At 43.0% G+C, this 13,910-nt stretch overlaps 1 protein-coding gene across 5 annotated transcripts in view; it reads left to right on the top strand.

Annotated features, from left to right (window-relative positions):
• The window catches only part of ANO4 (anoctamin 4), a 279,666-nt gene that overhangs the window by 219,402 nt on the left and 46,354 nt on the right, over positions 1-13,910 (top strand). For all 5 annotated transcript variants that reach the window (XM_043545329.1, XM_043545321.1, XM_043545320.1 and 2 more), the window contains 2 exons: positions 3,367-3,507; positions 12,406-12,570. In XM_043545329.1, coding sequence (XP_043401264.1) covers positions 3,367-3,507; positions 12,406-12,570 — 306 coding nt within the window. The remainder of the gene's footprint in view (positions 1-3,366; positions 3,508-12,405; positions 12,571-13,910) is intronic.

Raw genomic sequence — 13,910 nt, 5'->3', positions numbered from 1 at the left:
CAACAATCACACTAAAAGAATCTTTCAGCATGATTTAATTTTTTTAAAGCAATTACTTTTTAGTCCATAGACATTCAGATTTTTAAAAATGCAACAGGTTGACCTTCCTGCCTGCCCTTGAATAACTATACATCAACCATCAACATCAAGATGAGCTTCCTGAGGTGTTGCTTTGGATAGCTGCTAAGAATACTGATGAGGAACCTCAAAAGGTTTTCACAGCTCCCAAAAGTCTGGCTGGTCTTTGTTTTCACACCACAGTAGGTGTAAAACACAGTGCCATACAGACACTGAAATGGATAACAATATTATTGCCCAGAAGGCTTGCAGTGAAGCAGCTAAATTCACCCAATGCCCAGTGAAGGAAAATCCACTAGGATAGGAGGCTGGGGAGGTGAAAAATAGCCACAACCTCCCTTCTGCTGTGGCTGCCACACAGACATGGAGGGCTTTGATGGCAATGGAACTATACAGGGAAAGGGCAGGATGCTAGGAACTTGCAAGGTGGATTTGGAACCCCTGCATGGCCTGGAGCATTGCTGCTCTGAGTTTCCTTGCTCCCAGGCATGTAGGATTCTTTTGTGGGCAGAGTCAGAGAATGGCAGGCGGAGCTATGTTCCTTTCCTCCACAAGGGGTTCATTGCCGTTGTGGGAGGGCTACAGTAGTCATTAGGCCGCAGTAATGGTCACAGTGGCTTGATTGCTAATCTGCTGCCTATGGGAAAGAATTCCTTCCCCAGGGTCACTGTAGATTTTCCCAGCACAGAACCAGACTTCTCAGCCTAGGGACGGAATTTGTCTCTTTGGGAAGAGGCCACATAACGTTACATTTGCTTATTTGCTGACAAGATGGGTTTTCTTTAACATTGGTGGTGAGGGAAATAAGTGAAAAACACAAAGGAAAACAAATGGCTGCTTTGGGCCAAGTGGAGAGTCCCTGTGGAATCCCAGAGTATAAAGGGGCTGCTAAAGAACTTAAAACAGACTCGTATGCAGCAGGGGGCTTCACTGGCAGTGCACACGTGCTGTCAGACCAATCCCAGGGTTGCTCTGAGACTGTTATCAATGTGTCTAGAGCAGTGGTGGGCAGCCTGCGAGCCACATGCAGCCCATCAGGGTAATCCGATTGCAGGCCGTGAGACATTTTGCTGACGTTGATGGTCCGCAGGCACCGCCGCCTGCAGCTCCCAGTGGCCGCAGTTCGCTGTTCCTGGCCAATGGGAGCTGTGGGGGGCCGTGCCTGCGAATGGTCAACATCAACAAAATGTCTCGTGGCCTGCAATCGGATTACCCTGATGGCCCACAGGTTGCCCACCACTGGTCTAGGGGATAGTTAGGTCCTGAATCTGCTGGAGCATGCCAGTGAAAGGTCACCTGTAATAGTGAGAGTGGTTTCAACTGGTGCTGTTAAGACTTAAGATGCTAATTAGGACTAAGCTGTATTGGTCTTGCCTAGGTTGCCAACCCTCCACGATTGGCCTGGAGTCTCCTGGAATCAGCATCGATCTCCCAATGACTATGGAAAGCAATCCAGGAGATTTTAATAGGATATTTTAAGCAAATGACATTACATCATTTTGGGGGGGGAAATCTCCCAGAATAGCTTCAGTCAGCATTGGCAGCCCTAGGCTTGCCTCCTACTGGTTAGAAGCCCAGACTGACTAGGAGCACAGAAAAGTTCAAGAGGCTGAAGTGCTGAATTTTGATTTGAAGGGTCCAGATTCAAACCCAACAGGGGTGGATTCCTCTCATTGAAAAGACACTTAAAGAAACTAACAAAACCTTGTAACAATTATGAGCATTCAAACTGCCTTTCCATGAGCTCTGGTGCCCCAGTATTAGTTATTTGCACGCTTCTTACGCATGCAGCCCCTTTACAGTTTAACCAGCCTGGATTTGGGATTGGGATTTACCTAGCATTATGGATATCAGTGGAGCAGCCAGGCCAAATCTGAGTGAGTGGCATTGCGACCTGGTGCATGAAGCAGGTTGCAAGGACGCAAGACAGGAGCCATCGCTGCTGGGTGAGTGGGGGCACATTTGCTCTCCAACCCCTGCCTTCCCGGGCCTCCCCAACTGGCTGGGGCTGGAGGAGGGAGCAGAGAAGGGAGACAAGAGAGTCAGGAGGCTAGGGGGAGCTGAGCAGGGGGCTTGGAGGCTGGGAAGGGGAACAGGGGTATTCTCCTCTTTTGTAGCCTCCTTGCTGGGAGGGGGCATCTGTGTTGTTTTGTGTCTATTTCAGTTAGGACCGCCCTCTTCCCGCAAAGGATCTTTGAGAGGCTAAGGCCAGGTCTACACTATAAACTTACATCAGCATAACTACATTGACCAGAGGTGTGAAAAGTCCACTCCCATGAACGATGCAATTATACCAACCTAGCCACCGGTGTAGACAGCGCTGGGTCAGCAGAAGGGCTTCTCCTGTCATCATAGCTACTGCCTCTTGTGGAGGTGGATTAGCTACACTAACAGGAGAAGCTCTTCCATTAGCATAGCAATGTCTTCACTGCAGCGGCAGAGCTGCACCATTGCAAGTACAAACCTGTCCTAATTCTCTCCCAGGATAGAGACAACCTGGAGGGCTGGTTTCTGTTTTGTTTTGTTTTGCTGTGCCTGTCTTCCACTGTCACTTAAAGGAGTGATGATGTCAGACTACAGCCTACAGGGGGATAGCAGCATCCTATCGAATTCCCTATCCACAAGAGAGGGCACAGCTGGGAGAGCAAGAGCAAGGGGGCTGGCGGCAGCCACTTAATGCAGCTGGAAATGAGGGCCAAAGAGAATGTTGCCTGAGTAAGGGGTGAATGAATTCTGCAAATAGGAACAGCTTTAAATACTGCCCTTTATCTAACTTGCTCCACATTCAGAGATAAATCAGTTATAATGAGGCGCAAGATACTTTTTCAAACAGTGAGGAACCTCTTGCTAAAACTCGGAGGGTACACAAGTATCTAGCAAGCAGTTTTATTTACAAGTGAGCTTGGAAACAGGATTAAGTTCAATTTTATTCCTGCTTTGCTGAATTGCTACTGTCTACTATCAAAATCCTAGAAAATTTCCTGGTGTCATCTTTGAAACAATATTGTTTACAGATATACATTTTCAAACACTCTTGTTTCTGATAGTAACTAACTGGGGAGTTTGTTAAATTTTATATATGTAATTCTGTGAAGTTAGATGCCTTTTTCTTACAGTGATCTGTTTTCCTCGTTAAGAGCTGCTGATTTCCCAACTGATTTCCTGATTTAAGTGTCTGGCGCTTAACATCACTGAAGTATTACTAGAAATAATTTTATGAAAAAAGTGATCTGAAGTTTGACGTTGCCTAGCTGTATTATATGTAAAAATTGTTCCTCTCTTTTTTAGGAAGAAATACGTCCCCAGTTTGAAGCAAAGTACTCCAAGAAAGAACGGATGAATCCCATATCTGGAAAACCAGAGCCTTATCAAGCATTTGCAGATAAATGCAGCAGACTTATTGTTTCCACATCTGGAATATTTTTTATGGTTTGAGAACATTAATTTCCTTTCCGGTTACAAGAAGGAAAAGTTTAGTTTAAAAATGGCAAACAAAGTAGTAATTTTGGAAAACAGATAATTTGGTTTGTCTGAATGCAGAGGGTGGAATTATAGTTTATACTCTGGTTTAAAGATTGTACTGTCTGTTACAGCCAGAGTTGAGCCCCCCGCTCCCCTTGTGGATGGTTACCAGTCTGCTGTACTGAACACAACCTTTGGATCCCATGTGCTTCTAGCCAGCTGGGTCTGCACAGAGCCAAGACACTGTTTCTACTTTTGGCTTCTCAGGCGCACTCCTCGGGTGCAGACTCCCTGCCTGGTCCCCTATCTGAGGATGTGCGACTCCACATCCAATTGCCCTTAGCCCTGAAACCAGTGCTGTCCCTCAGCAGTAGGTTATGCATGCCCCACTTTCACCACCCCAAATTGCACCTCCATGAGCACTCCAGTTTATAATTTTACTCTTTGGGGATTCATAGCAGATAAAGTAAGGAACACCAGCTTTGCAAAGGAACTTCTTAAATATGCACACTTTACTCTTAGCAGAGGAGAGTACAGATCTAGGCAAAACAACAAACACCTGAACACAACTCCTCTCCCCGCTCCCTCCCCGAGTCCTCATCACTTTTGAGGGCCCTTTGGGTTTTGGTCAGTGTCCATAGGGGAAGGCTTCTGTTTCCCTTTCTCCAGATGTGTGTGTCTTCTCATTCTACTGTTGGAATGATTCCCCTTTCTAAAGAGCATTTCACTTTCAAAAGCAATTTCTAGTGCCTTTTTTCTGTTTCTGTTCTTCCACTGAGATTTTCCATGCTCCAACCATGTGTGGCATTGCTGGCAGAGAGTTGTTAAAAATCAGTGGCTCTGCCAATAGCAACCAGGATAGAACTATTCAGTGTTGAGGCCCCTTGGTGGTCCTGTTGCAGTTTCCCAGACACACACTGTTCCTGCCACAACATCAAGGTTCTAAACCACAATGAAGGTTACAATCATAAATGCTATTCATAAAACAAAAGGGAATTCATCAATTGACATACACACCCACTGTCACACAATCGTTGAGTAAAAAATACCCCTGTTTTAAAAACATAAAAGAGGATTTGTTTTAATTCATGCTAATCAGCATTGTTAATCTGGAATAGCTCCACTGACTTCAGGAGAGTTACTATGGATTTACACTGGTAGAACTGGGATCAGAATCTGTGTGGTATCCAGCAAGCCTCCAGCCAGGGACGTACGCAGGGAACTGGCTTAGAATGAAAATGTGGACTCATTCACAATGATTTAGTTACTGGCTTACAATACATAAATAAAAACAGGGCATATCTCAAAGTCCTCACCCAAGTTTTCCTCAATCCTTATTCATGCAGCATCTCACTGACTTCAGTGAGAGTTCTGGTGTTGCAAAAACTGAGGTTCAAATCCCTGAAGTCAAAGGGAATTTTCCTGTGTGACAACTTGAAAATCAGATCCACTGGTGATTTTAAAGAAAAACCTTTGAGGAAATATTCTTCTTTGCTTCCAAAATACATCTGTCAATCATTAAGCTAAATCAGCTTTCCAATACAAAGTTATAAAGGCTAACCGAGGACTTTGTAGTGAAGGCTGGCTGTCACCACCTTTTCATTATAGATTAGACACAATATTATCTTTAAATTCAGGGTCTTTCTACCTGCAACTGATCTTATTTTCAGAATGCAACACTTGAATTAAAAATAAAAATACACAAGAACCCTGTTTGCTGCCCTCTTTCTGAGCCAGGTTGCACTAATTCCCATCCAAAATGAGCAGTGTTTTCTAGGATTTGTGTCACCAGCTGTTTCCTGCCTTCTTCACTATTGATAATCAGTGCAAATTCATTTGTACACAGGGTGAAGTATGTATATAACCTTTTTGAGCTATGAGGGGTCTTTTAAACTTCAGCTAATGTTAACTTCAAATGCTAAACACTTAATCAAATATCTCACAATCTAAAGCCAGCCTGAATTTATCTATCTTCCAAATTGCCTTTTTCTCTTTTTTAAACAGAGTGCTTATGCTTTACCTTCGTGAAAAGTCCTTGAAATTATCATTTGGGATGATGACACTTCTTTTGCCAAAGTCAGAGATCACTTGAAAAATCATGAGATTTAGATTTAAGTCAGAACTTGGAAGCCTGGATATTCAAGTACTATTTGGCTTTGGCAAAACAAATTCTGGACTGTATTATTTTAGCCTCCCTTCCCCCACCTTGTTAATCTTAGAAACAAGCCAAGAATTATTTTCAAAATTGACTTTTTGTTGTTGTTGTTGTGTTTGTTGTTGTTGTTTGAATAGCACAGGCTTCCACTGGGTTAGAAATACATGGATTTTTAAAACTGAAAAGGAGTACTTGTGGCACCTTAGAGACTAATGTTATAATTCTTGACATCTGATTTGTGTCCATTTATTCTTTTACGTAGAGACTGTCCAGTTTGACCAATGTACATGGCAGAGGGGCATTGCTGGCACATGATGGCATATATCACATCGGTGGATGTGCAGGTGAACGAGCCTCTGATAGTGTGGCTGATGTTATTAGGCCCTGTGACGGTGTCCCCTGAATAGATATGTGGACACAGTTGGCAGCGGGCTTTGTTGCAAGGATAGGTTCCTGGGTTAGTGGTTCTGTTGTGTGGTTGCTGGTGAGTATTCTCTTCAGGTTGCGGGCTGTCTGTAGGCAAGGACTGGCCTGTCTCCCAAGATTTGTGAGAGTGTTGGGTCATCCTTCAGGATAGGTTGTAGGTCCTTGATAATGCGTTGGAGGGGTTTTAGTTGGGGGCTGAAGGTGATGGCTAGTGGCGTTCTGTTATTTTCTTTGTTAGGCCTGTCCTGTAGTAGGTGACTTCTGGGAACTCTTCTGGCTCTGTCAATCTGTTTCTTCACTTCAGCAGGTGGGTACTGTAGTTGTAAGAATGCTCGATAGAGATCTTGTAGGTGTTTGCCTCTCTCTGAGGGGTTGGAGCAAATGCGGTTGTATCGCAGAGCTTGGCTGTAGACAATGGATCGTGTGATTTGGTCTGGAAGAAAGCTGGAGGCATGTAGGTAGGAATAGCAGTCAGTAGGTTTCCGGTATAGGGTGGTGTTTATGTGACCATAGTTTATTAGCACTGTAGTGTCCAGGAAGTGGATCTCTTGTGTGGACTGGACCAGGCTGAGGTTGATGGTGGGATGGAAATTGTTGAAATCATGGTGGAATTCCTCAAGGGCTTCTTTTCCATGGGTCCAGATGATGAAGATGTCATCAATATAGCGCAAGTAGAGTAGGGGCATTAGGGGACGAGAGCTGAGGAAGCGTTGTTCTAAGTCAGCCATAAAAATGTTGGCATACTGTGGGGCCATGCGGGTACCCATAGCAGTGCCGCTGATTTGAGGGTATACATTGTCCCCAAATGTGAAATAGTTATGGGTAAGGACAAAGTCACAAAGTTCAGCCACCAGGTTAGCTGTGACATTATCGGGGATAGTGTTCTTGACGGCTTGTAGTCCATCTTTGTGTGTAATGTTGGTGTAGAGGGCTTCTACATCCATAGTGGCCAGGATGGTGTTTCAGGAAGATCACCGATGGATTGTAGTTTCTTCAGGAAGTCAGTGGTGTCTCGAAGGTAGCTGGGAGTGTTGGTAGCGTAGGGCCTGAGGAGAGAGTCTACATAGCCAGACAATCCTGCTGTCAGGGTGCCAATGCCTGAGATGATGGGGCGCCCAGGATTTCCAGGTTTATGGATCTTGGGTAGTAGATAGAATATCCCAGGTTGGGGTTCCAGGGGTGTCTCTGTGCGGATTTGATCTTGTGCTTTTTCAGGGAGTTTCTTGAGCAAATGCTGTAGTTTCTTTTGGTAACTCTCAGTGGGATCAGAGGGTAATGGCTTGTAGAAAGTGGTGTTGGAGAGCTGCCGAGCAGCCTCTTGTTCATATTCCGATCTATTCATGATGACAACAGCACCTCCTTTGTCAGCCTTTTTGATTATGATGTCAGAGTTGTTTCTGAGGCTGTGGAAGGCATTGTGTTCTGCACGGCTGAGGTTGTGGGGCAAGTGATGCTGCTTTTCCACAATTTCAGCCCGTGTACGTCGACGGAAGCACTCTATGTAGAAGTCCAGTCTGCTGTCTCGGCCTTCAGGAGGAGTCCACCTAGAATCCTTCTTTTTGTAGTGTTGGTAGGGAGGTCTCTGTGGATTAGTATGTTGTTCAGAGGTGTGTTGGAAATATTCCTTGAGTCGGAGACGTCGAAAATAGGATTCTAGGTCACCATAGAACTGTATCATGTTCATGGGGGTGGAGGGGCAAAAGGAGAGGCTCCGAGATAGGACAGCTGCTTCTGCTGAGCTAAGAGTATAGTTGGATAGGTTAACAATATTGGTGGGTGGGTTGAGGGAACCATTGCTGTGGCCCCTTGTGGCATGTAGTAGTTTAGAAAGTTTAGTGTCCTTTTTCTTTTGTAGAGAAGCAACGTGTGTGTTGTAAATGGCTTGTCTAGTTTTAGTAAAGTCCAGCCGCGAGGAAGTTTGTGTGGAAGGTTGGTTTTTTATGAGAGTATCCAGTTTTGAAAGCTCATTCTTTATCTTTCCCTGTTTGCTGTAGAGGATGTTGATCAGGTGGTTCTGCAGTTCCTTTGAGAGCGTGTGACACAAGCTGTCAGCATAGGCTGTGTGGTATGTAGATTGTAATGGATTTTTTACCTTCAGTCCTTTTGGTACGATGTCCATCTGTTTGCATTTGGAAAGGAAGATGATGTCTGTCTGTATCTGTACAAGTTTTTTCATGCAGTTGATAGATTTCCACTCCATACGGCTAAATGCAGTGCCTTGCATAATGACAGGTTTCAGAGTAACAGCCGTGTTAGTAACGCCGTGTTAGTAACTAACACGGCTGTTACTCTGAAACCTTTTAAAACTGAAATATCCTTGAAAAAAGTAGCTTAAAATAAGAGAAAAGGATGTTTTGTAAAACTTAAAATAAAGGCAGTTCTATATGTGTCAGTAAACCGAAACGTCACCAGGTTCTGCCTGAACCTTCATTCATGTCCATAAAGAGAAGTGGTTGAACCACAAAGCTAATGGGCTGTCGCCCGCTCCACCTTCCAACTGCCACCCTGAAAATCTACTTACTTTGCTATCTGGATGCCTTAATATAGTTTGGTTTTGAAGCTACCCCTGCAAAGTCAAATGCGTTCTGTTGTTACCAACAGTAGTGTCAATGATAAACACACTGCAGGCTCCTCAGAATGTTAGTGCATTGAAATAAGAGTTTTGTCTAATCACTCCACCTACTGGTGAAGATCTGTATTATACTTGTCTTAAAATATTGTCTGGTTAGATCCCAGTGAGTGATATTTCCTTAACATCAAAAGTAAGCCTGTGCAGTCAATTTAAAATCCAGAAATAAAATAATATCAATGTTGTGATGACTCAAAGATCGCTATATGGATAATTTTATGGTGTTTTCCAAAGTAAAGTGTTAGTGAGATATCCTGGGTAATTTAAGGGAAGATGGTAGAGGTGGGGGCTGTGTGGGAATATTTAGGTGATTTTTTTATATATATGTATTGGATGACGTGAAAATCTTTCAGATATGCGGTAGCATTTAGTTGTGCCAACCTAGATTTCCCTATAAATTTTGCATCAGAAGCAGGAAGTTTGCCAAACAATTAGTGGGACCACTGAACGATCGAGGTGCTAAAAGAACACTTAAGGAAGACAAGGCCATTGCAGAGAAGCTATATGATTTTTTTTGCATTGGTCTTCACAGCAAAGGATGTGAGGGAGATTCCCAAACCTGAGCCATTCTTTTTAGGTGACAAATCTGAGGAACAGTCCAGATTGAGGCATCGATAGAGGAGGTTTTGGAGCAAATTGATAAACAGTAATAAGTCATCAGGGCCAGATGGTATTCAGAGGGAACTCAAATATGAAATTGCAGAACTATGAACTGGTATGTAACCTAACACTTAAATCAGCTTCTGTACCAGATGACTGGCGAACTGGTTGACACTATAGTAAAGAACAGAATTATCAGACACATAGATGAACATGATATGTTGGAGAAGAGCCAACACGGCTTTGGTAAAAGGAAATCATGCCTCACCAATGTATTAGACTTCTTTGAGGGGGTCAACAAACATATGGACAAGGGTGATCCAGTGGATATAGTGTACTTGGACTTTCAGAAAACCTTTGACAAGGTCCCATACCAAAGGCTCTTAAGCAAAGTAAGCCGTTGTGGGATATGAGAGAGGGCAGGAATAGATGGTTAGTTTTCAGAATGGAGAGAGGTAAATAGCAGGGTCCCCCAGGGATCTGTATTGGGACCAGTGCTGTTCCACATATTCATAAATGATCTGAAAAAGGAGGTAAACAGTGAGATGGCAAAGTTTGCAGATGGTACAAAATTACTCAAGTAAGTCCAAAGTAGATTGCGAAGAGTTACAAAGGGATCTCACAAAGCTTGGGTGATTGGGCAACAAAATGGCAGATGAAATTCAATGCTGATAAATGCAAACTAGTTCACACTGGAAAACATAATCCCAACCATACATACAAAATGAGGGGGTCTAAATTAGTTGTTACCACTCAAGAAAGAGGTCATGGAGTCATTGTGGATAATTCTCTGAAAATATCTAATCAATATGCAGCAGCAGTCAAAAATGCTCACAGAACAAACATTAGGAACCATTAGGAAAGGGATAGAGGATAAGACAGAAAATATCGTCATGCCACTGTATAAATCCATGATAAATATAAATCCACACCTTGAATACTATGTGCAATTCTGGTCGTCATGTCCCAAAAAAGATATATTAGAATTGGAAAATGTACCAAGAAGGGCAACAAAAATGATGAAGGGTACGGAACAGGTTCCATACGAGGAGAGATTAAAAAGACTGGGACTATTCAGGTTGGAAAAGAGATGACTAACAGGGGATGAAATAGAAGACTATAAAATCACTAATGATGTGGAGAAAGTATGGAATTCAGCGTATAAGCCTTTACCATACTTGAGTAATTGGTGATTGATCCAACCCTAGAGGGTTATTCCTGAAGAAGCCAAAACAGCTGTAAAATGGCTTATATTGTTAAATTTCTGAATCTGTGAACATGAGACAAATTTCTTCATATTTGGTGTTATGTGGTTACAGTCTTCCCTGAAAGAAACTTACAAATCCTGAAATTAACACTGGGAGCCCTAAGCCAGAAATGATCCTTTGTAACTGTGACATTTGTATGCCTGTCAGAACCTTTGTGGCTTAGAGTTAGCAGAATAGAAGAGTTTCCGCTCAAATTTTTAAAATGAGCGGAGACAATTTTAATCACTTTTTTACCATGAGAATAATTTATCTCAGTTTGTTTTACTGATAATAATTTATCTCCTTGTTTTACTGTCAAACTAATGATTTTCTCTCTCAAATATTTATGACTGACCAAACGCTTCTTTAAACATTAAAGCCAAAATACCGAGCCCCCAAGGGAAGGTGTTGGAAAGTCCATCCCTGTCCCCTATACCAGGGCTGTCCAGCCTCAAGCTAGTGCCTAGTGTAAATTACAGCAGCCTCAGGACTACTGTGTTTTACTCTGGCTGCCCATCCATTCCAACAGGTAAGGAGCATATGGGCATAGGGATAGCCACACCTGGGTCAAGAGAAAGGGTGGGTATAGAAGTTTCTAAGGCCACTCTATACCTCCTAGGAATCCCCTTCTCCACAGGGAATCGTCCTCTAGCTCACTAGTAAGGTAACTTTGTGGCTGCTATATGCTTCCAGAATGGCAAAGAGTAGCTTTAATGGATCAGATGAACTGGTCCTATGTGTTCACACACACTTTAACCTTCTCCTTGTCACGTTTCTCTACATATGGATTATGCCAACCTCTGTTAAACCGATTCTGTAAATAAAAGAATGTGAAAATGGCTTGAAATTCTGGGGTGGGGGGAGGCATTGATTGTTTTTTCCTAAATAACTATGATGTATCACATTTTTGTCAGGTTTTACGAATGCATTCGGGTTGTAGTAATGCATGTGGACACACCAAACCTGACTGGTTTCTATTCAAGAAAATGTAATTGCATGGTAACATAGCTAAGATATAGTATATAATGTAGACTGGATAAGATGAGTCACCCATGCTAATAACAAAATGTTTGAGATCTAGGTTACTGGCTCAAATGGGACACAAGTTGTTCATGACAGTTTAATGCCCAACTATTCTGTATGATATGTCACAACTGACTTAGTGACCTCAGCTCAACTGGAAAATTTTCTACATCAGACATCTTTTCTAAGTATTATCAAAGATGCCAGGGATGAAATTATCAAAGAGATTGAATTTACCATCCCTAAATATAATCCCTCCAAAATAGTACAGTGAAGCAGCTTGTTAAGGTAGTGTGATGAAATTCTCTGTTGCTTCCTGAGTAGTATTTAACACAGGGTGAAATTCCCCCCGGGCAAAGAGGCAGCACAAAGCCTATGTACCACTTTGCATATTCAAAGTATGACTTATGTGGTCCATAAGCCATGTACTGACCCTCTCCAGAGTGGTGAATTTTACTCAGTGTCAGTAAGGCAAAGCTTTAATTTCCAGGGCTAGCAATCAAGCACCATCCACTAACTCTGGAAAACAGAAAATAGTTGTGTTTTTCAAGAGAATGATTAAATGTAGACATGATTTTAATCAGATATCAAGTGTATTTTATATTATAGGAAACGGAGAGGAAATCAAATATTAATCCAAATGAAACCCCTCTCAGTGAAAAATGATGTATGTTTTAGGATTTGTTTTTTTAAGATAGGTTTATTTTTATAGTCTTGAGAATGTCAGGAAGAAATCAATTCCAATTGTGAGGAATTTCAGGCTTTTCTGTTTTTCCCCCCTTTAGATCTGTGTGGTGATTGCTGCTGTTTTTGGCATTGTTATTTACCGTGTTGTGACTGTCAGCACTTTTGCTGCCTTTAAGTGGGCTTTAATCAGGAATAACTCTCAGGTTGCAACTACAGGGACTGCAGTGTGCATCAACTTTTGCATCATCATGCTACTGAATGTGGTAAGTAAAGATAACCAGGATCCATAAGCAGTAGGTATAATAGGCCAGGATGCTGGGTTGTTGGTTTTGGCGATTTGCATGGGCTGGGCTTCCATCGGAAGAAGTTTTTGCTTATTATTATGCACCATGCAGGTTCCAGGGTGGCTGAGGAGGTGGTATCTGCTACTCTCTGAACTCCAGAGAGATTACTGATGAACCTGGGAAGCTGAGTAGCAGATACCACCTCCTCAGCCGCCCTGGAACCTGCATGGCGCATATAAAAAGCTCAGGTTCTTTGGGAAGAGCTTTTGCTTTTCCTGCTGGGGGTCTTGGGAGGGGAGTCACGGCACAGCTGGGGTGACTCAGGGCTCCTCTGGCCATGGGGGCGGCTCAGGGGTCCTCCGGCCATGGCGGGGAGGCCTGGGGATCGGCCCTCCAGCAGGTAGGGGGTGAGGTTCACCCACCGCCCATGCTAGGATCTAAAGCAAAGTGCACACAGGCACTTGATCTATATGTGCCCCAGTCTGCATGTTGCTGAATGCCCTCAACTGCTACTGACTTGAATGGGAGCTGAGGATGCTTGTTGGGTTTGACTCTTAGTACCTACCATACCTGTGTAATTGGCTTCAAAATTCACTTAAGTACAATACATGTTTGAAAAAGTCTACAAATTATATAATTTTAAAGGGACATATTCAAGCCTGGTTGGTTCAAATTTGTTCTACACGATATTCCTTCTATTTATTTGCAATTTGCAAGTAAGTCTTTAAATCTGCTTTTTTAAACAAAAATGGTTCAGTGTTGTTTTTTAATATAGAGGCCAAACTTGCTCCTCACTTACTCACGGCAGAATTTTCCCCTTAGGGATAGATATATACAGACTCTCTTTCTACAGGAGAGCACTTCCCTGCATTGAAAACTTCACAGGGAGGGATTGACATTGAGTGGCTGTGAATTGTTCCATCAGTTACTTCTAATGCTAAAAGCATGCCAATCACTGCATTCTAGGTGAGAATTCTGGGAGGGTGGATTGAGTCTGGCTTGTGAGTCTGATTGGGCCTGGGATAAAGGGATTCCTAGGCCATCTGTTCCTAGGTGGTTAAAGTTCCAGTGGGGTAGATCACAATGGGTTGGGTAGGTAAAGGGCGAGTTTACCCATCCTCTAAGGTGAGAGAGTTCTTTTGGTTTCCCAGGTGCTTCATGTAGCTTCTATGTAGCAGCAATTGTCAGATGTGTTTTTCTGTCGCCTGCTCTTGGCAAGAAGTTTGCATCCTTTTCCTTCAGATGCACATGTTGCCAGTTACCCATGTTGTTGCCACCTCGAGGTTGTGTTATTATTGCAAACACTTTACAAAGAGCTA

The sequence above is a fragment of the Chelonia mydas genome, chromosome 1, assembly GCF_015237465.2.
Source record: "Chelonia mydas isolate rCheMyd1 chromosome 1, rCheMyd1.pri.v2, whole genome shotgun sequence".
In the NCBI taxonomy this organism is placed as follows: Eukaryota; Metazoa; Chordata; order Testudines; family Cheloniidae; genus Chelonia; species Chelonia mydas.
Note: the sequence above shows the minus strand (reverse complement) of the source record. Positions and strands in the feature narration are given on the sequence as shown.